This window comes from Brachionichthys hirsutus, chromosome 1 (genome assembly GCF_040956055.1).
Source record: "Brachionichthys hirsutus isolate HB-005 chromosome 1, CSIRO-AGI_Bhir_v1, whole genome shotgun sequence".
Classification (NCBI taxonomy): Eukaryota; Metazoa; Chordata; class Actinopteri; order Lophiiformes; family Brachionichthyidae; genus Brachionichthys; species Brachionichthys hirsutus.
In genome coordinates, this window is record NC_090897.1 from 15,446,228 (window position 1) to 15,473,983 (window position 27,756).

At 46.7% G+C, this 27,756-nt stretch overlaps 1 protein-coding gene across 1 annotated transcript; it reads right to left on the minus strand.

The window, feature by feature from the left end:
• On the minus strand, window positions 1-27,088 carry tpcn2 (two pore segment channel 2). The gene is made up of 25 exons (XM_068738372.1): window positions 26,971-27,088; window positions 21,589-21,644; window positions 20,574-20,650; window positions 19,077-19,254; window positions 18,870-18,986; window positions 18,602-18,708; window positions 17,438-17,510; window positions 15,716-15,815; window positions 15,573-15,638; window positions 15,430-15,494; window positions 13,486-13,577; window positions 13,307-13,388; window positions 12,006-12,095; window positions 11,815-11,934; window positions 11,357-11,416; window positions 9,742-9,870; window positions 7,475-7,524; window positions 7,088-7,187; window positions 6,829-6,900; window positions 6,655-6,728; window positions 5,450-5,555; window positions 4,410-4,492; window positions 4,251-4,332; window positions 1,479-1,570; window positions 1-1,399 (listed from the first exon to the last, which is right to left on the minus strand). The coding sequence occupies exons 1-25, from the start codon at window positions 27,086-27,088 to the stop codon at window positions 1,321-1,323; spliced, it is 2,268 nt and encodes a 755-aa protein (XP_068594473.1). The 3' UTR covers window positions 1-1,320.
• Window positions 27,089-27,756: the final 668 nt, after the last annotated feature.

The following is a 27,756-nucleotide window of genomic DNA, read 5'->3' on the forward strand; positions in this document are numbered from 1 at the left end:
TTGCTACGTATTTATTACCAAACACTGTAAAATGAAAATAGTTATTCCAACAAATCCTAATTCCGCTAAACACGTTTATAAATACCAAGGCACACGTTGACTTACAGAAAATACATCTTTATAAAAGTAACATCAAAACAGCCACAAAGTGAGCCTTTTTCCCTTTCACATAAAAAATATGAAGACATATCACTGAGCTGCTCGCCACCCAGTGGACGGAGGCTGATCCAGCATGCAGCCTCACCAACACCAACAGTCCCAGATTATAGGCCACACGAAAATGTTCTACAGATATGGCATTGGTCAGTGTCTCAGGCGGTGCACAGTCTCAGACGCGTCTCACACGTGTCTCATATGTGTCTCGGGCGGTGCACCGTCTCATACGCGTCTCATACGTGTCTCAGGCGGTGCACCGTCTCATACGCGTCTCATCGTCTAACTTTAGACAAGTCGAGGGATCAACGGCACGCATCAGAAACAGACACCTCTGGTCCCTTTAAGGTACGAGTACTGGAGCGACGACACCCAGCGAAGGCTAACCCTTGAGAAACGAGCATAGCAGAGCAGCTCTCGTCATCGTTCTGCTCCTGTAGCATAAGTTAACGTTCTACGAGCCCGACCGTCTCCTAGGCGACAGGCAGAAGAGCACCACTAAGAATTTAGTTTGTATATTTTTATAGTATATTGCTGTCATGACAGCGTGTCCATCAAGGCTCACACATGTCCCTGTAACGAGTGCAGCCACATGATGGCAGTAAAGAGTCCTTCCTAGTACATCTCGAGCGGACTTGCTAAAGTGCATCCGGCGTGAGGCCATTTCGTCTGTGACTTGTCCAGATTGCCCTGAGAGTTTTGATGAGACACGGATTAATTTCCGGAACATAATCTCTTAAAGATACTACAGACTAGTTTAGTACGGAAAGTAAGGAGGATTAAAAAGACAAAATCTGTAAAAGAATAAGTAGTAAACTAAATAATCAGAAATAAATTAAGCAATCAGGAAGTAAAGCCAAATATAAGGTAATAAATGTGACAAATTTCATTCAGCTTTACTTTCATTTGTTAATTTCTTTCTGTGATACTTTTATTCCTACATTAGGGATGTACATATATTTGCATTTGAAGTATCTCTGGAAGCAGGAATACGATTCCAGCCTCCGGGCAGATCGCTGTGTGCAGCTAAAAACCAGCGCAGAAGAATGGCGGGAACAGAACCAATGACACGTGACAAGTCATTAAGAGGTGTCTTGACTCTACAGCAGGTAAGAAAGTAAGTCCTGGTGCTCTGGCCGTGTGTGTGTGTGTGTGCGCGTGCACATGTCACCACTGGAGGTCTAAGTGGGGGTGCTTGTGTAGATGACACACCAGCTCCTCTTCCGTCGGCTCCTGGATCTGCGATCTGCAGACAGAGATCGGCAGTTGATGGATTCAGACTCACTTTAATGGCCGACGTGGAATCGAGCGGAGAGCGACCGTACTTAAAGATGAGCTGGACAGATGTTTCGTAGCTGATGTTCTCCACATCCGCTACTGAACAGCTGTGACTGCGGTCCCACTTATAAATGAAGTTCTGTTGTGAGACAAAGAACAGAAGTATTGATTAGGGGTGCAACAGTACATGTGTGTGCATCGGACCGCTGGATGCAGGCGTCTCGGTTCGGTCCGCCCCGTGAGCCGAACGACACGCAATATTATCTTCAGCTCTGTGCTGAAAGTCCAGCGTCGAGCGAGCGCAGATCCGCTGAACGGCGCCGCCTACAGGTTTCCTTCGGTCCGAGCTGCTGAGACAGAAGATGGGCGAGGCGCAGCTCCGTCAGAGAGAGGGTCGTCATAGGGACCTGCTTAATATGCTGCTGAGAAGATTCCCCAGAAGACGGGGATGCAGAGCTTTTATTCTGTGCACCACAGAAGAAGAAGATGGGAGATTTCTGCATCAGACACATTTATTAATTATTATTATTATTATTATTATTATATGGTGCTACGTACACGCAGCAGAACATGTCAGGTAGAGCTGCTCCAGATGCATTTAATTAAATTAGATTTAAAGGTGACATATTCTACCCTTTTTCCACAAGTTAACGCAGTTCTCAGGCCCTTATATGAAATATCTGTGCCAGTCTTTGGTCAAAATAGCAAACAGATGCTGCAGGACAGCGTCCCTCATTTCTGTCTCAAACAGATGCTGCAGCACAGCGTCCCTCATTTCTGTCTCAAACAGATGCTGCAGGACAGCGTCCCTCATTTCTGTCTCCAACAGATGCTGCAGCACAGCGTCCCTCATTTCTGTCTCAAACAGATGCTGCAGGACAGCGTCCCTCATTTCTGTCTCAAACAGATGCTGCAGGACAGCGTCCCTCATTTCTGTCTCAAACAGATGCTGCAGGACAGCGTCCCTCATTTCTGTCTCAAACAGATGCTGCAGGACAGCGTCCCTCATTTCTGTCTCAAACAGATGCTGCAGGACAGCGTCCCTCATTTCTGTCTCAAACAGATGCTGCAGGACAGCGTCCCTCTTTTCTGTCTCAAACAGATGCTGCAGGACAGCGTCCCTCATTTCTGTCTCAAACAGATGCTGCAGGACAGCGTCCCTCATTTCTGTCTCAAACAGATGCTGCAGGACAGCGTCCCTCATTTCTGTCTCAAACAGATGCTGCAGGACAGCGTCCCTCTTTTCTGTCTCAAACAGATGCTGCAGGACAGCGTCCCTCATTTCTGTCTCAAACAGATGCTGCAGGACAGCGTCCCTCGTTTCTGTCTCAAACAGATGCTGCAGGACAGCGTCCCTCATTTCAGACTATTGATCCCCGGCGACGTTGTCTTTGTTATAAACGACTAGCGTTGTGTAACATTTATGATTTAGGCCAGAACAAAATGACCTTTCCCTCCCTGAATGAGCAGCAGCCGTCACCGGTGCACTCCAAACCAAAACAAACGTGCGAGAGGGCGGGACTTCCCCTTCTACTTTGTCCAATCGACGAGCACCCCTTTCAGCCATGTGATGCTGCTCTGAAAGTTCGCTTCGCGTGAGAAACCACAATGTGAAAGCAGAACTTTAATAAATTATAAATGCAACAATGTTGGGACTTTCAGCTCCCCAATGGAACCGAGTCCTCTTGGGCCGGTGTGAAAACGACCCGAGTGATGTATTTCACGTGTGTTTATAACGTATTTAGTCTTAATGCCATCTTCTTCGTCCTGTTTCGCCCCGTCCCAAATCAAAGCAAACCAAGCTTCAATCGCGTGCTTAAGTCTGGCAAAGCTTTATGCCGGACGCCGTTCCTGCTGCAGCCCTCTGCGTTTATTCTATTCAAACAGTTAGCTGGACATTTGGCAACATGCACTCTGCACAGTCAGATTATCACCAGCCACAAACCTCACTGGTACACATAGAATATATAAACGAAAGCCACTCCTGAGTTATCAATCAATCTACACATCCCACAAAAACACAAAGACAAGGTCAGAGAGAACGATATACAAAAAAGAAGCTTTCCCGTTTTGACCCACGTCTGAATCAATTACCCCGGACCAGCCAAAGGGATTAATCACAGGGACCTGAAGCTCATTAAACTGATCAACTTTTACATGGAGCTCAAACCACCTTGCCAATAGCTCCAGTGTTGGGGGGCGGGGCTTGGAGCCAAGACTTGGTTATCATTTCTCTTGCCACCAATAGTCAAATGTTTTTCTATTTATCATGCGTGTTACACCCGTTACACAATATAGCAGCTCCTCCATTTCCTTAAGTACATCTTGATGGTACCGCTCATCCTCCCTCACAAGCTCCGCCTCCTCCCCTCCCAGCGAGGTAACATTTCATGTCCTGTGCCCGGGGAGCGGGCCGTCGGCTGCCACCCAATCCACATTGCACCTGATCACTCCTCCATGTTTACCACTATTATCTGGAGAATCTTTAAAGACTAGTAAAGGATTTGAACATTTCAAACTTCGGGATCATCACCAAAATTGTATCATATATTCCTGGTAACATTCCAAACATTTTCTGAAAATCCCATTAGAATCTCTCCAGAACATTTTGAGTTATCTTGCAAACGGACGGACAAACAAAGGACGTCGATTACATGACCTCCGTCTCGGCGGAGGTAATGACGGCATCTCCTGATTCCAAATCAAAATGAAAACATCAGATAAAGACATTGTAGATCACATAAATTGTGAAACATCAGATTTGAAATGGGATTAATTCCTAATCTGACCCATCCAGCTCGGTATCTCAGAGAACTGACCTCTAAAATGAGCGCCACAAACAAGTTGACCCACATGACAGAGGAGGTGATCCACCAACACACAAAGTAGATCTTCGACCACCTGCAACCGAAGAAACAAACCTTCAGCGTCATCCTAATCAGCTTCGGCTGCAGTACGCGGAGAGTCGTTCATCTTACCCTGTGGTGAATCTGGTGTAAACGTTGAGGAAGACCTGCCAGTTATTGATTACCATCACATCGTACAGCAGCACGATGGCCGCCTGGCAGAGATGAGGGACAGAAGGACGTCTGTCTTTAGTCTGCTTCTCTTTGTCTCAGCAGAACAAAGCAGCCCAGAACCCATCAGCAGATAAACAGAACAGTATAATACATGGAAAGATATTACAGAAGTAGACCGCTGATAAATCAAGCGCTTAAATTCATCCATTTATTTTCTGTACGTGTCTCCAGGGACGCATGGAAAGACAAACGGGCATCCACGCTACCTATCTAACGTATCCAGTATCGAGTGAGCCGGAAGGACACAAACTGCACGCAGGACAATCTCAGGTCCTCAGGTGGACCTGCTCGCCGTGATGCCACAGCGCTATCACTGCGCCACCATGCTGCCCCCATGAGTGCAATGACTTTTCTACATTTTTGTGTAGCCGATGACTGGAACTGAAGATTTGGGTTAGAGGTCCTTCTGTCCATGCTGCTGCAGAACCTGGACCTGTGTCCCTCAACACTGATGTCCACATCGCTAGCATTAGCATTCATAGCTTTAGATAGCAGCTCTTTAGTCAGTATCTTGTTCAGCAGACGAGATGTTACATTTTGTTTTTGTCTCCTCCTGCTCTCTGTCTCTCTCTCCCTGTCTTTGTCTTTGTCCCTCTCCCTCTCTCCTTCTCAACCCAGCCGGTCAGACAGATAGTCATCCACTATGAGCTTAGGTTCTGTCCAAGGTTTCTGCCTGTTAAAGGGAAGTGTTTCCTTGCCTCTGTTGCTCTTGTGGGTCAAGTTGGGTTCTGTCTTTCCCTGCTAATCCTGTTGTGATCCGCTGTTTTATAAATGAAACAGCCGAGCGGCCTCATTCCGTACGCGGAGAGTAAAAGCTCATCATCAAGTATGAACGAGCTATATAATTTATAATCACGCAAAAGTGTTAAAAACATATCTCAACTGCACAGGAAGGGGCGGAGCTCTTCGTCGTCAGAAGGGTGAAAGCCGATACTCACAGCAAAGTCGTCAAAGTTGTTCGGCCAGTATTCCAGCTGTTCATAGGTGCCACACTCCATGCTAACGTTGGAGGTGATGTTTTCCATGCTGCCGTTGGACAGTACACTGGTAGAAATACACACAGCAGAAATACACACAGCAGAAATACACACAGTCACAATCGGATCGCTTTGTTACCATCCTCAGTGAGGGCTCAGTGCAGCATGCAGGTAATGACAATAACAGATGCTAGCTACAGCGCTAGGCTAAAATACACTGTTATAAAACACACACGAGTACAGAACACATCACAAAAGCAGCAGCATCAGGAGCGAATACACAGACGTGTATTAGCAGCAGTAAAACTAGTGTAATCACGCAGTACAAACAGAACAGTGCAAGTTACCGGTAGTAAAATGTTCATGGGTCCGATTCAGAATTATTGATTGTTCATGGGTCCGATTCAGAATTATTGATTGTTCATGGGTCCGATTCAGAATTATTGATTGTTCATGGGTCCGATTCAGAATTATTGATTGTTCATGGGTCCGATTCAGAATTATTGATTGTTCATGGGTCCGATTCAGAATTATTGATTGTTCATGGGTCCGATTCAGAATTATTGATTGTTCATGGGTCCGATTCAGAATTATTGATTGTTCATGGGTCTGATTCAGAATTATTGATTGTTCATGGGTCCGATTCAGAATTATTGATTGTTCATGGGTCCGATTCAGAATTATTGATTGTTCATGGGTCCGATTCAGAATTATTGATTGCTCATGGGTCCGATTCAGAATTATTGATTGTTCATGGGTCCGATTCAGAATTATTGATTGCTCATGGGTCTGATTCAGAATTATTGATTGTTCAAGGGTCCGATTCAGAATTATTGATTGTTCATGGGTCCGATTCAGAATTATTGATTGTTCATGGGTCCGATTCAGAATTATTGATTGTTCATTGGCCCGATTCAGAATTATTGATTGTTCATGGGCCCGATTCAGAATTATTGATTGTTCATTGGCCCCGATTCAGAATTATTGATTGTTCATTGGCCCGATTCAGAATTATTGATTGTTCATGGGTCCGATTCAGAATTATTATCTCATTCAACATTATCTTTTCAAAATGTGTTTGATTCTACATTACATTACCCAATTAAAGCGCCTATGTCTCCGTTTCTCCGTCGCTTGTTCTCATTGTAGACAAGTTCATACTCTACCTCATTCCTTGTGGAGGTTTAATGGCTCCCTCAAACAGCCAGATCCCAACCATAGCGAACACGTAGTACGCCACCTGCTCAGGGAGAGTGATGAGGGGAGGGTCTCCACTGACGCTAGGGGAAACTACATCGCAGGTGAAGCTCAGCTAGGTGAGGTGAGGTTCGGTTACTCACCACCAGTATCCCTGCAAAGGCTCTGAGGTTTTTCACCAGGTCCAGCAGCGTGCTCGCCACCAACGACATTAGCTGAGCGGCACATCAAACACACGAGGTGAATCTAACAAGGCTTGTTGACTCCAGCAGTGTGTGTGTGTGTGTGTGTGTGTGTGTGTGTGCGTGCGTGCGTGTGTGCTGTTGTGTTATCATGAATGATCTGCATCGTCACCGGAGCGCTGAGGTTCAGTTAGCTTAGCATCACGCTGCTAACCTATACCTTAATGTTTGGGATGATTCGCAGGAAGCGGAAGACGATCAGCATGTTGACCAGACGAATCATCTCCCAAAGAGACAGGAGACCATGAAAGAGACGCTCCCTGTCGTCACACACACACACACACACACACACACACGTTAGGAGGTGTAGTTAACCGGCTTTATGGTTGGGCCGACTGTATGGGCCTGCTCTTTATTACTAAACCACTAGTATAATAATTAAACAGCATTTCGTAACGCTCCATGGGGCCCTGGTGTGCGTCTCAGAATTGTTTTTGAACTGATCTTCATCAGACTTTGTTGATGGAATCTGTGCAGTCTCCTGACTGAGTCCATTCAAATGAGTTGAATACAAACATTACTTTTCTTGAAGACAATACAAACTTACGATTGAGATAAAGGACTCTTGTAGGTGATGTATATAGTGATGAGTAGAACCTGGTGGGGGGGGGGGGGAGCAAACATAATATGATAAATACACAGATCAAATATTTATTTAAGATTTTACTTCATGAACTGTGTAAATAATCTACATGGATACAGCGTAAACAAATTGTAAAAACATCCACACATCACCTTTAAATCTGATGCACACACAGGTCTAAATATCTATTTTCCTACGTCCACAAGTCCACTTATGAGTACTCTCACTATCACTTAAAAGTACTTACAACCTGTAGCTATTGTGTTCCCGTTAAAGCATTTCCTTACAGAACAACCTCTTGGTCTCTCATCCTATGGTGACCTTGTTGACGAGCTGGTACCGAGTCCAGTTCTTGTTGTACCGACTTTACCTCAGTTACGTTCTGAAGACCCCGTCGCTAAACGATTTCGTCGTTAAATGAAACCCTGTTGACCAATAACTTGGCCGACATTTTCTGTGGTCAATTTTCTTAAATATTTGCATACGTATAGGCCATTTATACTGTAGATATGATACATATTGGTATACTAAATATTTATAGACTGTGTATTGTGTTGGGTATGCCAGGTGATTTTTGTTGATCTATTTTTACCTCAGCCGACACGAGAGTTATGGAATCACCGGCGTTGGTTTGTCTATTAGCAAGATAACTTAATAGAACTTATTTCTATAGGCAGATCAAACAGGAAGTCATCTCAAGGCTCTTTACAGGAGTAGCAGGGAAAGACAGAAACCCAACTTGACCCACAAGAGCAAGCACTTTGGAGACGGAGGCAAGGAAAAACTTCCCTGTAACGGGCAGAAACCTTGGACAGAACCTAAGGCTCATGGTGGACGGCCACCTGTCTGACCGGCTGGGTTGAGAAGGAGAGAGAGAGAGAGAGAGAGATAGGACAAAAACAGAATACCGCTGAACCTTCTGTCTAATGAAAATGCACAGACCTCGCTCTAGGGTTAGGGGATTATTATTATTATTATTATTATTTGGATAATTATGTGCTTGATTTCGTCATTTTTAACACAGAAATTATGACAACAACGCTTTGATGATTAAGAAGAATTGGGCTTTTTTACCCTCGCCGAAGAGGAGACGAGGGTATTGCAATTGGGTGCGTTTGTTTGTCTGTCTGTTTGTTTGTTTGTTTGTCTGTCTGTCCGAGCGCATAACTCAAAAACTAGTAACCCAATCAACTTGAAATTTTTACACAAGCAAGGTTCTGTCCGTGGCTCGGTCCTCCCCAAGAATGGCGTTGATCCGGATCTGGATCCAGATTCTAGAATTATTTTTACATCTGGAATTGTGCCTGTGCTGTAAACTGCCACTTTAAGAGGGAGGGACACGAATGGCATGATGGGAAAAAGAGTCCAGAAGGAGTCTTGTAGTACATTCCGGAGCAGCAAGCTAGAGCAGGTTTGGCCCCTCTGATCCGAAAGCCCTGTTTACTGTCTCACAAGATCCAATAGTCTTTTGGAGGCGGGGTCTGCAATCTCTGATTGTCGTTTTCTAGTTGTAGTTCTGGTTTTGCGACGTTTTCATCAAAACAACAATAAAGATGGACTGGCAGACTAGTTAAAATCAGCAGGAATGTCTAAAGCCAAGTGAAATTATCTTACAGTACTGGCAGATACGTTCATTTGTTTGTGGTCCAGGTCAATAAAAGAATGAAATAGTAATTATTTCTTGTATTTGGACAGTTGAATTCGTAGTGTTGCCTGTAGACACGGCACACCGCAACGGCTTAGCATCAGGGAGTTGGGCTCGCGTGTCATTTTCATAGTCAAACACTGTAAAAAAAAGAGAAGCTAAAATACGAGAGGCAACGTTATCTGTTAATGCAGGAAGACTATTTGAATTGTTAGGAAAATTATTAAAATAACTGAGAAATAAGTCAATAAAATGACAAGTAAACAACATTTAAAACAAGATAACTACTCTCCAGATTTTAAATGCTGGCAAGTACAGAACAGTTTGAGCATGACTATTTTCAAACGTCGTTCAGAGTCGGAATACTTTATTAATCCCAAGGGGAACCTCATGGTGTAGCTGTTCTCTGGTACCCCGCGGGATCCAAGGCTACTCTGGGATTCATGCATTCATTTCTAGCTGTTCTCCCACTTTTGTCAGACTGATTGTTAACCATCTTTTCCACTCTGTGCACGCAAGGGTTCAGGTTCACCGTTTCCCCTCCTCTCTTCTGGACTGTCCCCTTTAATAAACGAGAGTTAGTTACCAACAGCAGGACGGTGCAGAATCCATCAAAGATGTTGTTCCGATAGGACAGGTAGCCTCTCCAACCGAAAGCAAAGATCTTCCCACACATCTCACACAGGTAGTAAAGGATGAAGCACAGGTTGATGATCTGGCAGGGAAAGAGAGAGAACAGTCGGCTCCATGTTCACTCTTCACCAGCTAATGTGAAACACGTTTGGATACGTTTGTGTAAAAGTGGACAGTGTGACCTCGCGGGTCATCAAACGTTTCCAGGTGTCTATTGTGATATATTCGTGTTTGTCCTAACGTGAGGAACCTATTAAGACAGGAGGGAGGTCACCAAAAGCAGTGGTCCCCAACCACCGGTCCGTGAGGCATTTGTTACCGGTCCGCACAGAAAGAACAACTAATTTATACAATTTCCATTGTATCGATTATTAGCGTCTAAAAGATGTTTTATTTTGAAAAAATATTTCTCCAACGTAACATTCTCCTGTGAATTTTCTTGGTCGCGTGATTCGTTACTTAAAAAACAGACGTAAACTAGCGAAAATTAATAAAAAACAAACGTCTTTGGAGAGCTTCTTTGCTAATGGGAGAGTCCGCCTGAGGAGGAAGAGGAGGAAGAAAAGAAAACTTCTTTTAACCGACAAACCAGGAGTCAGAATTAAAACACGGTTTATCTACAGCTGAATAACTTCATTAACGAGAGAACGAAGGGTTCAAAACTGCTTCGGCACAAAGAGACCAAGAACCCTGGATTAAAAGGCAAGAACCCTGGATTAAAAAACAAGAACCCTGGATTAAAAAGACAAGAACCCTGGATTAAAAAGACAAGAACCCTGGATTAAAAAGACAAGAACCCTGGATTAAAAAACAAGAACCCTGGATTAAAAAGGCAAGAACCCTGGATTAAAAGGCAAGAACCCTGGATTAAAAGGCAAGAACCCTGGATTAAAAAGACAAGAACCCTGGATTAAAAAGACAAGAACCCTGGATTAAAAAGGCAAGAACCCTGGATTAAAAGGCAAGAACCCTGGATTAAAAAGACAAGAACCCTGGATTAAAAAGACAAGAACCCTGGATTAAAAAGGCAAGAACCCTGGATTAAAAGGCAAGAACCCTGGATTAAAAGGCAAGAACCCTGGATTAAAAAGACAAGAACCATGGATTAAAAAGGCAAGAACCCTGGATTAAAAAGGCAAGAACCCTGGATTAAAAGGCAAGAACCCTGGATTAAAAGGCAAGAACCCTGGATTAAAAGACAAGAACCCTGGATTAAAAAACAAGAACCCTGGATTAAAAAACAAGAATCCTGGATTAAAAGGCAAGAATGTGGAAATTATTCAACAAAAAAACGTGAACATGAAGGACAGAAGCAGTTATTGATACTACAACTAATGGTGATAGATACTGGTGTAATACTTGTTTAATAGTTATTGCAAGTGCATAATATAAAGTTTATTGGTAAGATTATATTCCTTTTTTAAATTTAATTACCCCCTGGTCCGCGAAAAGATTGCCCGGCATGAAACGGGTCCGTGGCAGGACAAAGGTTGGGGACCTCTGACCAAAAGGACCACAAACTCCCCCCCCCCCCCCCCCCGAGGACCACAACCCTCCTAACTGTTCACCTCGATGATGTAGTTGTCTCTGTCCACTGTGGCCTTTTCGGAGTTCAGCACCAGGATGGTCTGAAACACAAACGAAGGTCACATCAGTGGAAGTGAGGCTACCTGTGAAGTAGAGCGTTTTAAAAACAGTCTAGTCCTCAACTCCAGACAGAATGATGCGTCTAAAGACTAGACGCGTCTCATCACGGTACCGATGACTTGTGATCAAAGCCCGACTCCTTCAACTCACGGAGAGCATGTTTCTCAGAGTCGCGTGTTGATTTGCCGTTTCTAAATGTTTGTTCATGACCAGTAACTGCTGCACCGCTGCTCTTATTTAAAACAGGCCAACCATGGAGACCGTTTAAAACGAGCTCCAATGTGGTGGTTGGCTGTGCAAACCGGCAGCGTCTCGCCGCAGCAGGGTGCGGTTTAACGTTTAACGTCTAGCAGTGCATGCGAGTGCATGTGAAACTTACACAGACGGCCAAGACGTGTGCCAGAGCCACCACGTTCCCGAGGACAGTCAGGTAGTGGTGGCTGAAGACCTTCTGGAGTCGCTGCAGAGCTAGGGAGTCGTACTGGGGCAGCGGAGGGTGCTGAGGAGAACACACAGTCAGAGTAAATAGACGGGCGAGCGATAGGTAGATCGATCGATCGATAGATCTACCTCCTGAATGCGATCTTTGTCCAGTTCATCAAAGATATTCTTGAACTGCTCTCGGTCCATGTAGCCCACCTCGCCATGCAGCTGCACCTCCTAAAGGCAGAGCGAAAGACACATCTAATTTATATTGGTAGTTTTTAAAAGGGTTTTCTGGTTAAAAGAATTAACTAAAGGAGGATGTGTATTACGGTAAATGTGAATACCTGAAAAATAACTGTGTAGATTAATTAGTGAATTTTCAAGCTGTATTTTTCTCCAAGTGGAAGAAGCCTCCACCAGCCTGACGGGGAACTAATGAGGATAACGATGGATGCAGGGAACACGTAATCATCACCGTCCAACACCAAGTCAGGCAGACAGAGAACATCATAGTAATCAATACTCCTGCTCTCTCTCTCTCTCTGCTTTTGACTCTCCCTCTCCCTCTTTCTACCTTTCAACACAGATGACCACCCACTCGGACTCAGGTTCTGTCCAAGGACGTTTTTCCTTGCCTCCATCTCCAAAGTTCTTGCTCTTGTGGGTCTAGTTGGGTTCTGTCTTTCCCTGCTACTCCTGTAAAGTGTCTTGAGATGACTTCCTGTTGTGATCTGGCATTATAGAAATAAAAATGTATTGAACTCAATTTCAGGCTTATCAAACAGTCCACGATAGGAAGCTCAAGTGACTGTGGTGTGAAGCCCGACGCCCCCTAGTGGGACAACAGCCAAGCACCATACAGCTCAACAGCTATTTAAATATTTAAATTTGAATAAAACTGAAGTGGCGGTTCTCGGCCCAAAACATCTCATGTTTTGTTCTCGTGACCTCGATGCCGTTTCGCCGTTCAACAGAACCACCGTCAAGAATCTGGGGTTGATCTTTGGTCAGGATCTGCCCTTCCATTCTCACAGATTCCCACTCCTCTGTCTGCTGGTCGGAGCTCAACCAGCTTCACTTCGTTGCCAGCAAGATGAAAGTGATGACTACCAAATTCAGGAAAACAAGAGCTGGGATCATCAAGCAGTGAAGATCCCGGGTTTGGATACTGAGGGAGTGAAGAACACATTCCTGGGTGAGCGAGACTGGGCATGTGGCGGGATTAAAGATTCAATTCTCTCTCATCTTAATTTATATAGTTTATGATTGATTATCGACACTATCTAACCATCTTGTTGCATTGAACCAGTGCAAAAAATGCTTTTTACCCCTTAAATTGGATTCACAATAATCACGCGATAGCTGTACTCCTGTGTGTGTGTGTGTGTGTGTGTGTGTGCGCGTGCGTGTGCGTGCATGCGCGTGCGCGTGCGTGTGTGTGAGACCGTGGCGATGGCTGTTCGGTAGTAGTTTTCCATCTGGACCCTGGTCATCACCTCCTGCACCACATCGACACCCACATGCACCCTAAAATACCAGTTAAAACGGTCACTATGAAGTAACACTTTAAGGAAGATGCATTGATTAACGTGTGTGTGTGTGTGTGTGTGTGTGTGTCTCTTACTCAACAGCCTCCTGAACTCTCTGACAGGTGAGAACCTGGAAAGCAGCTCTGATGCCCAGTCGTCTCCTGATGATGGACGTTTGGACAGACATCTGGGCCAAAACAGGAACAGAAAGAGTCAGACTGGCCTTAATACGCTAAAATGTGGAATTAAAAACCATACATTATAGACAACAAATAAATCTGAAGAGCATTTCTAACATTTAATGCAGCAAAATGGGCTGATGTTAAGGTAGTTTCCGGGCCGGTGGCGAGTCTTTGCCTCAGGTGGAGGCGTTGAGGTGTCTCAGGTGAGGGACCGATGGAGCATGAGGTTGACCGACGGACGATGCAGCGTTCCTACTCTCACATCTGGACACGAGCTCTGGGTCAGGACCCAAAGGACAAGATCCCGGATACAAGCGGCCCAAATGAGTTCCCTCTGCAGGGTGGCTGGGGGCTCCCTTAGAGACAGGAGGAGGAACTCAGTCTCCAGGGGGCATCCGGAATAGATGCCCCCTGGACGCCTCCCTGGGGAGGTGTTCAGGGTATGTCTCACCGGGAGGAAGACTTATGAGAGATTATGTCTCTCGGCCGGCCTGGAAATGCTTCTGAATTCCCTCCGAAGAGCTGGAGGAGGCAGCTGGGGAGAGGGAAGTCTGGAAATCGAGACCGTTGCCTCCACGACCCGGATAAGCAGTGGGGTGGGGGGATTTATTGTAAGTTTGCATCTGCGGTGTAAAAATATTTTTTATGTTTTATTTTTCTAATGTTATTTTGCATAAATTGAGTAATTTAATATTGGTTTTATTTTTATTTCTATTGTTAAATTTCTATTGTTAAATGTCGATGATTTATGTACGAAGGACTTTCAACAGAAACAAGACCGCAAGGGCTTTTTAGAAATGCTCCTCTTAGACAGGATGTTTGACTGTACTTGTACTGTAATACATGCTACTGTGTGACTGTACTTGTACTCTAACATTCTATCTAATAAATATATTCATCATCATCATAGATGGATGATGTAATGTTTCTACAGCAATGCAGTTTAACTGTGTAGAAGTGAACACAGGAAGAAATAAAGCACACACAGCTTCTCACAAAAGAATCACTCATTATGAAGGAGATGGCAGAGTGTGTGTAAACACTTAGAATAGTCACAAACTAACCGCTCGGGCTGAAATAATGAAAATTTGGATCCTAGAAAAATGATAGATGGTGATTAAGAATACATAAACTGAAGCAGCTGGACTTCAGATGTCCATTTGGTCCAGATCCAACCTCCGAGTGCTCAGAAGGACGTGGTTGGTGAGAAGCACCTTCATCGGTCCCGACTCGGTTTTGTTGCGGGCTCTGTGGGGGCTGCGTAGCTCTGTTACACGGCAGCAGTGGGGCGGTTCACCTAATGACTGGTGACCTTGCGTTAGTGAGCCCAGGCGTGTTTAATGATCTGCACCATTCGGGTCGACCTGAAGAACCCTCCTGAAGCAGAATCCAGCAGGTCCTGAAGCGGGACCTGACGGATGACAATCTACTCCAATGCTTGGATGACCTCCGAAGAAAACAGCACAACAACGTGCTAAAGGGGCTGCCGACTGAAAATCCACATTCATCTGCGTATACATGACATCATAGGAAGTCTGGGCCCGGTTGTGGCTCGGGAGGAGGAGCAGCGGCCCATTAACAGAGAGGTCCGGAGCTGCAGCCTACCGGCTCCCAACGATGAAGCGTTGGCGTGGGAGACGATCGTGTATGTCCTGTATGTGTGTGAAGGTGATGTCTGACCCCGACCTGGGGGGGGGACTCGAATCACTTGAGGAGGAGAACGTTTGAACAGAGGACCACAAAGAAGAACCGTGGGCCCGACTCCATCTGTGGCCCCGAGCGACCCCCCCCCGGGGCCACAGATTGGGGCAATTAAATTCTCCACAGCAATGTAGGACGTACGAAGATGAAAGTTACCAGTAAATATCCCCTGAACTGGTTATAGATGATGGCTGTGAGCAAGTTCATCAGACAGTACGTTCCTACAAGGTAAAAAAAAAAAAGCAGCGATCAACGTTGGATCAGCATCAGCCCCGACAGAAGAAACAATCGCTGCTCACCGATGACGCTGAAGATAATGAAGAAAATGCAGTAGGCCCTGTTCATGGAGTAGGCCGGGATCATCACTGCGAGACAGATGGAACACAGTTAGCACAGCGACGGTCCCCGAGGAACCCCGGCCCAGTGCAGACTGGTTCCGTACCGTCTGGGTTGTTGGCAGTGGTGAGCAACACCAGGAGCGACGTTAGCGCAGTCGGCATGTTTCTGAAGTAGGACTTCCACTCCCCGTTCTTCTGCACATCCTGAGTGGACAAAGGGACAAAGAGACATTAAAGTCAACATCGAGTCGTTTCCCTCCGATGATTGGACACCAGTGACCTGATCTTCTTACCCCCCCCAGCATCTCAATGAGGTTCAGGTCCAGACAGACTGGGCCACTCCACAGCTTCAGAACGCCAAGTTCATGCCATTCCTCTAACGGTGGGACGGCACGAGCCGTTTGTTCGAGTGCTGCAGTTCAAAGACTGACGGCCGTAACAAATCTGTGCTCAGCCGTTACATCGGGGGCGTCAAACTCATTTTCTCCGAGGGCCACATCAGCATTATGGCAGACTTCAAAGGGCCAGTTGCAACGGTGACAGTGTAAATGTAACTAAATGTAACAAATTAAATGTAACTAGTCCTTAACATGCTGCTAAATAACTGTATTTATTACTACTACATACTTAAGTTAAAGTACAAACATTACATCTGGATAGCTCCCCCCCACCAGGTGAGGCAGAGTTTATGCGATCGCCTGCGTTAGCAAGATAACGTGAAACGTTCTGGAGGACCTTGATGAACTCTTCATGTTACCAGGAACAAATGACGATCCAGAAGAGATCGATCAACAGCCAAACGTATTCAAGTAAATGATGTAGATAAATAAATAAACACAAGTTATGACATCATCTTAGTTCAAAACTCTTTTGTCACAGTTGAGAGGAGCAGACCTGCAGAACAACCAACAGTTGCAAGCTGCTAAGAACATGTGACAGATGCAGCATTTTACAAAAACAAAACCACACGGCTCTCGAGGGCCACAAAAAGTGACGTGGCGGGCCACATTCGGCCCCCGAGGCTTGATTTTGACACGATATGCATTACATGGTCGACTTTGTCCATATCCCCTTATTATTTATTCAGCTCTTTAAAGCACGAAATACAAATTTGTCTCCGGGCAGTCCCAGAGGGAACACACCTCGCCGTTCTTTGTTCAGTGAACTCATCTCAGACCGCCATGGTGATCTGGGTTCTTTGGGTTTGTTCCTCTCGATGCAAGATTAATGTAAACACAGGGAGAGTTGGACTCTCCTCGTTAATTCACTCAGTCATTCAATCCTCTCACCACTAAATGTCCAACATGAGCAGATATTGTCCTTCAGGATTTTCTGGCAGAAAGCAGAACTCATGCCTCCCTCCGCTGTTGCAGGTCATACGGATCCTGAAGCAGCACCCCCCCATGTTGTTCTGGTGGAAGGCTCATGTCCAGAGGTGAGTGTGTAAACCTCTGCTGGGTCAGCACCGTCTTTGTCCTCAGCACGCTCCGGGACTGGACTTACCTGCATTCAGAGCAGTCCTTTACGCTAGGCCTCACATTCACCCACACTCCAGTGGGTGAATGCTGCACTGCAGAGCGCTGCCAGACCCACTAGGAGCAATTCAGGGTTCAGTGCCTTGCCCAAGGACACTTTGACATGTGCACACAGTCAGAGCCGGGATTCAAACCGCTGACCCATCGGTCACTGGACAAACCGCTCTACCAACTGAGCCACAGCTGCCGATATCTATTACCATCATGGGGGGGGGTCCAGCGGCCGTGTGTGGAGATCCTAGCGGTACTTACAGTCAGTATTGTACCTTTAAGTCAAAGACCTGGACTGACCTCGGTTTTGGCAAACAGCAGCATGCCGATCATGGTGAACAGGCAGAGGTGGAGGGCCAGCAGCAGCAGGACACTGCAGAGAGAGGACATGGCAGGACAGAATTAAATCATTTACTGCTCCTGTAGCCTGATCTTGGTCCTTAAGTCCTCCTGTTTTTTTGGATTTTGTAGTTGTGGGTTGGTTTTACCATTTTATTTTGAAAGGGAACGCCATGTCTTTTGCTTGATGCCCTCTTCTGTTCCCTTCATACAGAGCCTGGACAATAAAAGCATCGACCCATCTATGTGATTTTACGTTGCTGTTATTGTTTTTTATTATCTCGGCCAAGGAGGTTTTGTTTTTGAAGGTGTTTGTCCGTCCGTCCGTCTGTTTGCAGAATTAAAGAAAAACTGCTGCATGGATCTTGATTGTTTTTATTTAATCTGAAAATGGTTCTTGGTCTAACTTTGATCCCATAAAATCTTTAGAGATATCCGGATACCCATCTAGATAAAAAACAAAAACATATGGATTTTCCCATTTACTTATAATAGAGTTAAAAAAATTCATGACCAGTAACTGCATTGTAAAATCTGCATTGAACTCACTCAACAGAAATCCCAGTCATAAAGGGGTCCGATATGAACCCTCATGAAACATGTCTCCTGGTTCTGATCCAGAATAAGGTCAGGAACAAATACTACATTTTAACATTAAAACTCATTTATGGATTCAAGTTAAAAATACACATCAACTCTGATTCACTTCGACTTTTCCTGGTTGGTGTATAAAGATACCAAGAACAATCTAGAACCTTCTGGTGCTGATCCAGATCACCATGTGGACGTTGTAGATCCAGTTAGGAGGGGAACGAGCTGCTTGGGGGAGGTTAACCTAGTTCTCGGTTTCCTTCCGTTTTGGTAGAGAGACGTTCTCTCTCTCTCCGTTCCTTTGACTGCGTGACTCACGTCCTCCTGACAGCCCAATGTCTCCATTCAGTTTTAACGTGCCATTATCCTGTAATTGTCCCTCGAGTCCACAGAGTTTACACAGAGTACCTGGAACATGCCAGAGGGCAACTTCACCTTTACAGAGACAATCAAACAGGGAACGTCTGGGGCGTGCCCAGCTGAAAGGACGAGTCGAACGCGGGCTTGACCTGCGGCGGTTCCACGAGTCTTCACCTGGCTATCTCGGGCAGAGTCCTCTTGATGCACTTCAGGGTCTTTTTCATCAGGGAGGAGTCTTGGAGGAGGAAGAACGGCCGCAGAAGTCGCCGAACTCTCAATCTCTGACGAACAGAGGAATATAAGATGAGTCTTTGTGAATGCAGGGAGCTTCGATAATTTCCCACCTACACACAACCCCCCCCCCCCCCACACACACACACACACACACACACACACACGCACACACCGTGCATCGACAGCTTCTTGCCAACAGACGCCTCACCTCATCACAAACCATGCTGACGGACAACACCCAGTCGACGAGGGAGACTGAAAGCACGACAGTGTACGCCATCAGCCACTTGGTCTTTTTGAATTCTTCCCAGCCAATCAGGTAGCTCTGATTGTGAAAGAGACAGATCAATGCAGTGAATCAGACAGAGCGCGGCGGCTCACGCAGCCCCCACCACCCCACCCTGGCCGTGCTTACCTTGGCAGTGAAGTCAAGACAGAAGATGAGGAGGCAGACAATCTCAAAGGCTTCTGTGAATCCACACGGCGGCTCCCAGGTTGGGGAGTGAAGCCGCAGGTCCGAAGAAATGGACATGGAGGACGGGCGCTCGACAAACGCCATCAACAGCACGACTGCAATGGTTAAACTTAAGCCCCTGGGTCAACAGAGATGATGGGTCGCGGTTAGACGCGGTCAGAAGCATCACCAGAACAGCAGCCCTTCCCATCGATCACACTCGTTCCTCGGCCGCGCCCTGCAGGTCACTTTTCAGTTGGATTCTGGAAGCGACATGAGGACAGGAAGCAACGTCCCCCAATCTGTTGCCATTTAGACAGAAGGGCTGCCGCCCACAAGGTGCCATGAACTCACTCAGAGTTCATGGCACCGCATAGGTGGCACTTCTTCTAGCTTATCCCACAGTCACAGTGGCTACGTTTGAACATCTTTAATCCGATCAGAGTTAAATTGTGATCGGATGCACCGTGTTCATGGACCCAGTATAAATATCGATCCGATTAGGACTTGCGTGTTCATGGATTACACTTTCGATCGGATATAAATTATTTTGACATGCGCAATTTATACCAAATATACCGGAAATAGAAGAAGCCGTAGCGACTTCCGTTGTAAACAAAACATGGCTCCGCGCTTTCCTGCTGGAAACGTCAGCGTTATTTCTCATGTTTTCCCCGTTTTCTCTGTTAGTTTCCTCCTTTAATATCTCCGGCATCATGTTTGTCTCAGATATTGACCAGTTCTGTCTTTTGCTCGCTCTGTTTCAACTAGCTTCCGGGAATCGCAGAAGCTCGTTTAGCTGACGTCACAGACATGCGCAGTAAGGACGGCTTGTACCGAAACATCGGGATAAGTGTTTTCATGCGCCCTGATCGGATCATTCATCGGTGTAAACCACCCCTCTCGATCGGGATAGAATCTTGATCGGATTAAGCTTCATTGGGTCAGACTAATCCGATTTAGGTCTGTACATGAAGCATTTATATTCCAATTGGGCTTTTAATCCGATAAAATGTGTCCATGTAAACGCACCTAGTGAAACAGCGAGCAGTTTAAGTCCAAAACTATTGCCCCAGAACACGCCTTAATTTCCATAGGTCGCTGCCCCCCCCGGTCAGAGATTCTTCAGTTTAACAATGCTCTCTTTTTGACCCTTTTCTGCCTGATAGTATAATATAATATATAACAATACCAGTATAATATTGAGGATTGAGTCGTCTCTGTCAGGTAGGTTCCCTCACATGTAACTTTTACAGATCTTTAGTAAACCTGCAGCCACTGACTGAAACCACAGATTAAAACCAGAAGATTAAAGTAAAGTAATTATAAAAAATGCAACAAGTGATTTCAGGAGCCGAGTGAGCAATCGAGGGTTAATGTTTTATGCTTTTGACAGGACAACATCGTTTTGCACTGAGACTCGCCCTAAACGCCGGCGTTAAAAAGGTGGGAGCTCACCACTGACATATCCTGGAGTAGTACCACCGATACAGGCGGAGCGACCTGGCGTCCACCCGGTGATTGATGGACCGGTACTAGAAACAAGAGAAGATATTATTATACAGAGAAACAGAACAAATGGCAAGGCAGGAAGTCCTCACGTCTCAGACCCGGATCCCAGGAACCACAGAACAATCCTCACTCTGGAAACATCAGCTCGACCGTAGGAGTCAACGACGAGCCCTCCGTCTCCGCCGTTAGTCACCTTCATTCCCATCGCGACTAAATTAAGATTACCGGGACTCGTGCTGGATCAGCGCCACAGTATACACACGCAGAGTATCAGCATCATCAATATAATATTTAGCATCACGACAAAAACTAACGTATTTAATTTTAAGTTTAAAATCACCTGAATTAACCTCCAACCAGCTCGACATCACAGTTTAATGGCCTCTGGATCAAAGCGTCCTTCCAATAAAGTTCCATAGAAACCTGGATCCCGATCCCGAGCAGGACCAAAACGCAATGGATTCGTCCTCTTCACCGTCGGGTTCAAACACAGGAAGCCCAACGAGCCGGAACCCGGCTCCTCTGCTCAAACCTCAACTCTTCAGCCAGCAGCATGCAGCCCATCGTAACTACGGGGGAACCGGCACCTCATCCCGGGACACGAGGACGACTCGGAGACCACGACGAAGGCGCCGAAAGGAGGACGTGTTCCCCTCCTCCTCCTCCTCCACTGGAACAGACCATCCGGACTCTTCTACCTTCTGCTTCCGTCTTCATTGGGCTGTTTAGCTCAAGTCTAGCATCGCCGTTACCCGAGGACCTCGCCGCTACCCGAGGACATCGCCGCTACCCGAGGACCTCGCCGCTACCCGAGGACCTCGCCGCTACCCGATGACCTCGCTGCAGTTTCTCTTCATATTATTATCAACCGTATTGTTTTACTGAGCCGAGAGCAGCTGCCCTTTCTACACGACTAAACCGTCCATTTTGTGATCCTTCATCGCGACAGAGAGACGCTTACCTGTATGGCATCCTCGATGAAGACCACAGCTTGTTGGATGAAGAGCTCCTCCTCATCTGCGGACAGAGAGAAGACAGAGCATGGCAGGCCCGCGTGAACGATAAAAACACAACGTGAATAATGCCCCAGAAGCGAACGCTGCAATGCTCACACTCCTGTTTCATCTTGTGCAGCAGGCAGCATGCTCTCTCAATAGAGAGAGAGACCTTCTGACTGGATCTGTTGTCTGTGCAACTGGTTGGATGGGCTCCCTGAAACGAGTTTGTTGATTCTCAAGGCAAAACTGATTAAATATAGAGGTCACGGATTGGAGCCGAGCCCTGTGGTTAAGGCGTGGCTTCGTTTGACACGTCATTCCAGCGCCAGCCCTTCGCCAGCGGCAGCGCTGCAGCTTCCATGCTGCACAATCTAGAAGCACCGAGACGCCATTCAGAGAGTCAGTCGACTGATGACATCATCAACGGGGTCATATAAAAGTGAATAATGATGAAATGAATGCTGGAATGATGAGGCCGTACAGCGTCGTTTTGTAAATCTAGAAGGGACAGATGCAGGAATGGATTCAGGACCTTCATTCACACGAATCTGTGGGGGGGGGGGGGCTTGGATCAGCACAACAAGAAGAACAAGTATTTTACAATACTGCCCCCCCAAGGGTGGAACTGTTTGACTTGTCCAAACATGCACCTCTTTGGCCTCCTTCAAAACGGCCCTAAAAATTCACCTTTCAGGGGGCCAGAAACGGAGATAGTCATCACGACTCTCTCCGGATCAATCCCCCCCCCTTTTGTCCACCTACGTTGTACATAGTGTCTTTTTAATTTATTGTTATTTTGCATCAATGGAGTATTTTATACAGGATGTTTGTCTGTACTTGTACTGTAATACATGCTACCGTTTGACTGTACTTGTACTGTAATACATACTATTGTTTGACTACTTGTACTGCGCTAACATTCTAATAAATATATTAATCACCATCAACAGTAGGCATTTTTCAAATATTGGTTCGTACATCAAAAATCACGAGAAGCCTGCGTGAACTCCAAATACTTCTTATGTGTGTACACGCATGTTTAAGTCCTGGTGACAACAACAGGAAGTGACGACGCCGGTTCTTCTCCGGGTCAGACAGAACAAACACCATAACTGCTTCCCTCTGCTGTTCTGTTGGACTTTGTGTTCAGGCCAGGCTTCAGAGTGAAATATTTTCCTGCAGCTGATCCCAGAGCTGTGAACAGATTACGCTGAGGAGATGTCGCTGCTCCAACAAACCTGCTCATGTATCGTTTACAGCTGAGATACAGAAGGTGGCGCTGATGCTGGTTTCTGTTTGAAAATGAACCTCAGCCTTACTGGTGGAGCAGCAGTTCACGGACTGGGCTGGGCTGCCTCTCACTGCTTGTGTGGAGTCTGCCTGGCCACAAGGTGGCGCTGTGCACTCATTCTGATTAAGCTGCTATCCACCGGACGCTGCCACGTCCAAAAGCAAATACTATTCAAATACTGACTGAAATAGTCATACAGAGATTGTCGTTTCTCAAATGGGCCTGACATGAAACCTTGAAAGATCTGCCATTCATTCATCAATCACTTTTAACCGCAGTCAACAGTTTAACGAGTTCTTTAGAAATCACAGAAAGTACAGAAAATGACATTTCATTATTCTTTAGCCGAATGAAACAGACTCAAGCTAACAGGAGTCACCTTCTAAAATAACAATGAATAACACAACTAAAACCCCAAAAGGCTAACAGATTGTGTGTGAGCTCTGCAGTGGATGTGGTTCTAACAAAGTAGTACCAAGTACCAGGTAGCAGTACGTAGAAAATAATTAGCCCAGAATAGGTTTGCTTTAGTATTCAAAGCGTATTTTATGTGTTATCGACAGTAACAAGTGCACAAGTCTATAATTATTCAAACGGGCCTGACAGAGTTATAAAGTTCCCTACTTCACCATGTTAAAGAATCCCATCGCCTCTCACACATCAGTGAGACCTCACGTCAACCAAACAGATCAAAGTAAATAATAAAACTAAGAACTCCGGGTTACTGGAAAGACTTTGGTACAAATCAAATGTAATTATTCCACTTTAACTAATCTAACATGTTACACAGGAGTGAAGTAGGAGTAACAGGGGAGTTCAGTGTAGAGGTGGGACACACCAGGGATCAGCTCTAAGCCCCTTCTTGGTTGCCATGGTGATGGATACACTAACAGATGAGGTGAGACAGGAAGCTCCTTGGAACATGATGTTTGCAGATGACATTGTGATCTGCAGTGAGAGCAGGGAGCCGGTAGAGAAGAGAAATGGAGGTCTGCTCTAGAAAAGAGAGGAATGAAGGTCAGCAGGAGTGAAACAGAGTACATGTGTGTACATGAGAAGGTCCCAGTGGGGACAGTGAAGCTACAAGGAATAGACGTAAAGAAGGTAGAGGACTTCAGGTACCTCGGGTCAACAGAGCAGAGTGATGGAGAGAATGTGGAAAGGAGGTGAAGAATTGTGTGCAGGAAAGTATCAGGTGTGCTCTGTGATAGGAGAGTGTCAGCGAGGAGGAAGGGAAAGGTCTACAAGACAGTGGTGAGGACAGCCATGATGGACGGCTTAGAAACAGTGGTGAGGACAGCCATGATGGACGGCTTAGAGACAGTGGTGAGGACAGCCATGATGGACGGCTTAGAGACAGTGGTGAGGACAGACATGATGGACGGCTGAGAGACAGTGGTGAGGACAGCCATGATGGACGGCTTAGAGACAGTGGTGAGGACAGCCATGATGGACGGCTTAGAGACAGTGGTGAGGACAGACATGATGGATGGCTGAGAGACAGTGGTGAGGACAGCCATGATGGACGGCTTAGAGACAGTGGCCCTGAGGAACGGACAGGAGGCGGAGCTAGAAGTGGAGGAGATGAAGATGCTAACCACTAAACATTATATTATGCACTTATATAAACTATTACAACTATTAAAACTGTTATAAAGGCTTCATTGCCACTTTTGCTAGCTCGTCTCCACATATTATGCAGAGCGGACTTGGTGCACGAGTCGCCTGTTGATAATCCACAACCACATCCCCCAGCCACACCTGGGTGCAGTTCAACAAAACAGCTCACCTGAGGGTGGGGAGACAGCAAACCGTAACCTTACGGATGCTACTGACTCCCGAGTCGTCATTAGTCAGGCTTTAACGACTCCTCACGAGTCCGATTGCCTTTGTGGCTTCGGCCCCTCGTTTTGTTTTCTGCTCCAACAAGAGTAGAAGTATCTAAACTCTCTACCAGTCATTCACAACTGAAGAAGCCGCTTAGATGAGATGTGAAATGTCTTCAAACAAACTTGTACAAGTCGGACAGGGTATAGATGGACTGCTCAGGAGAGCAGACCGGCTATTCTGACCGGCTGTCAGGAACAGCCTCCATCATAGTATATTATTAGAGTTTTAGCCTGTAGAACCTGAGAAATTGGCCAAATTTACCACAAGAATCAACGGAAATAAGGAAGTCATACCGGATACGAAGGACAGGGTGAACCGGAGACGGTTGATTTGCTGCGACGACCCTCACGGGACAAGCCAAAAGCATAGTAGTAGTAGTATCAGTAGTACTATGAGAAGGGTCTGAGCCGTTCTCCCGGTGACGTCACGGAATGGCGTCGTAGTTTTGAAGCCCCTGGCGATGCTAACCGTTTTAAAAGGTTATATTATCTCGTAAAAAAGTCTGTTCAATTCATAAATGTACACAAACACGTACTTTGACAAGCTGCACTGTGTCATGAGCTCTTTAAACTCTGACTTTGAAACGTGTCCTTCAGCCCCAGGTAGCAACACATTTGTATGCGAGCTGCATTGATCTGGTCATTGGTCCTCAAACTGGGGCTCCGCCCACATGAAGACTGAAGGAAACTGTCAAACTGTCTGTACAGGCGTGTGTTTGTGTGCGTGTGTGTGGGGGGGGGGTTATGTCAGGTGTTTGTGTGTGTGTTTGTGTGTGTGGGGGGGGTTATGTCAGGTGTGTGTGTGTGTGGGGGTTTGTGTCAGGTGTGTGCTTGTCTCAGGTGTGTGTGTGGGGGGGGGGGCGTTATGTCAGGTGTGTGTGTGTGTGTGTGGGTTTGTGTCAGGTGTGTGTGTGTTTGTCTCAGGTGTGTGTGTCAGGTGTGTGTGTGTGCGGGGGGGGGCGTTATGTCAGGTGTGTGTGCGTGTGTGTTTCAGATGTGTGTGTCTCAGGTATGTGTGTTTGTGTCAGGTGTGTGAGTGTCAGGTGCGTGTGTGTGTTTGTCTCAGGTGTGTGTGTGTGTCAGGTGTGTGTGTGTGTTTGTCTCAGGTGTGTGCGTGTGTGTTTCAGGTGTGTGTGTCTCAGGTGTGTGTGTGTTTGTGTCAGGTGTGTGTGTGGGGGGGGGGCGTTATGTCAGGTGTGTGTGTGTGTGTGTGTGTGTTTGTGTCAGGTGTGTGTGTCAAGTGTGTGCGTGTGTGTTTGTGTCAGGTGTGTGTGTGTGTGGGGGGGGCGTTATGTCAGGTGTGTGTGCGTGTGTGTGTGTTTGTGTCAGGTGTGTGTGTGTGTGGGGGGGCGTTATGTCAGGTGTGTGTGCGTGTGTGTTTCAGATGTGTGTGTCAGGTGTTTGAGTGTGTCAGGTGTGTGTGTGTGTCTCAGGTGTTTGTGTGTGTGTTTGTGTGTGTGGGGGGGGCGTTATGTCAGGTGTGTGTGTGTGTGTGTGTGTGTTTGTGTCAGGTGTGTGTGTCAGGTGTGTGCATGTGTGTTTGTGTCAGGTGTGTGTGTGTGTGGGGGGGCGTTATGTCAGGTGTGTGTGCGTGTGTGTGTGTTTGTGTCAGGTGTGTGTGTGTGTGGGGGGGCGTTATGTCAGGTGTGTGTGCGTGTGTGTTTCAGATGTGTGTGTCAGGTGTTTGAGTGTGTCAGGTGTGTGTGTGTGTGTTTGTCTCAGGTGTGTGTGTGTGTGTTAGGAGTGTGTGCGTGTCAGGTATGTGTGTGTTTGTGTCGGCTGTGTGTGTCAGGTGTGTGTGTGTGTGTGTGTGCGTGTGCGTGTGTGTGTCAGAGCTCAGCATCATGTGACTCTGTGGAATCAGCCCGGCTCATATCTGGCAGTGAAACGTTCCTCCAGCTGTAATGAATGTTTGTCCAGCTCAGTGCTGGAAACCCAGATCCAGGTTTCTGCCTGTTCCAGTCAGCCATTCTCTGAGAGCAGAGAAGCGCTCTAAAGCTCCTCCTGCCTTGAAGGAACTTCACTCCGTTCAGAGTTCCTGCCTTAAGGAAGTTCCGACATCCGGACGCGTTACTTTGTAACGTAGCAAAGTACGCCACTGACGTATGTGTGGGACAACAGCAGACACACCTGGGGGGGGGGGGGGTCACAAACGCTCGACTCACCTCCCCACGCCCGCGGCCCCGACGGCCGCCCGCTGCCCGGGGCCGCGCCGCGCTCCGTGTCCAGCTGGGAGCCGTAGGCTGCGTCCGCGGACCCGGGAAGGAGCGCGTCCGTCTCCATCCGGATTGGTCCACCTGTGATTGGACGTGGGGACGCTGCAGCGCTCCAGGTGCGCGTCCAGGTGCACGTCCAGGTGCGCGTCCAGGTGCACGTCCAGGTGCGCGTCCAGGCCGCTGAACAGTGAAGCGCGTCTTCGGAAGTCTCCGCTCCTCCTCGGGTTTCACTCTAAACTCCGCCCACAGCGCAACCGGCGGGTCCACATTTCTGAGTTTCTGAAGTTCTCCGACATCCGTGGAGTAACAGCGATAAATGTCCGGCCTCGAACAAGAACACCTTCAAACCCGCGCACGCTGCGAGCGACGAGCTGAATCAGCAACTTTTACGCCGTGACGTCACCTTCAACGTCACCTCACACCTGGAGCCATTCCTGATTTAAACCTGAACAGTGCGCGGGACCTTCTGTGCGTGAAGAACATTCATTAACACGAGACATTTAAAACCATTCATGAAGTTATGCAGCGGTGCATTGTGGGTAAACGTAATAGACAAGCTGAGACGTCTGCCTGGTTTATTCTATGGATTCTTGCAGGTGACGTCATCAATGTATTCCTTCTTGATGGTTGATAGATCTGCAGACTGATTGGCTGAATCACTAGCCATATCGCCCCCCCCCCCCCCCCCCCCTTATTGGTGGGACAGAGGCAAACTCTAATAGTCTTAACTTATAT

Bases quoted from the DNA above. Each gene is read 5' to 3' on its own strand.
- tpcn2 (XM_068738372.1), bottom strand. From the start codon at position 27,088: ATGGAGACGGACGCGCTCCTTCCCGGGTCCGCGGACGCAGCCTACGGC. The intron at 12,096-13,306 runs GTCTCACACACA...CTCTGCCTTTAG, and splicing joins ACCGAACAGCCATCGCCACG to GAGGTGCAGCTGCATGGCGA. The intron at 4,493-5,449 runs GTGAGTATCGGC...CATCTCTGCCAG, and splicing joins ACAACTTTGACGACTTTGCT to GCGGCCATCGTGCTGCTGTA.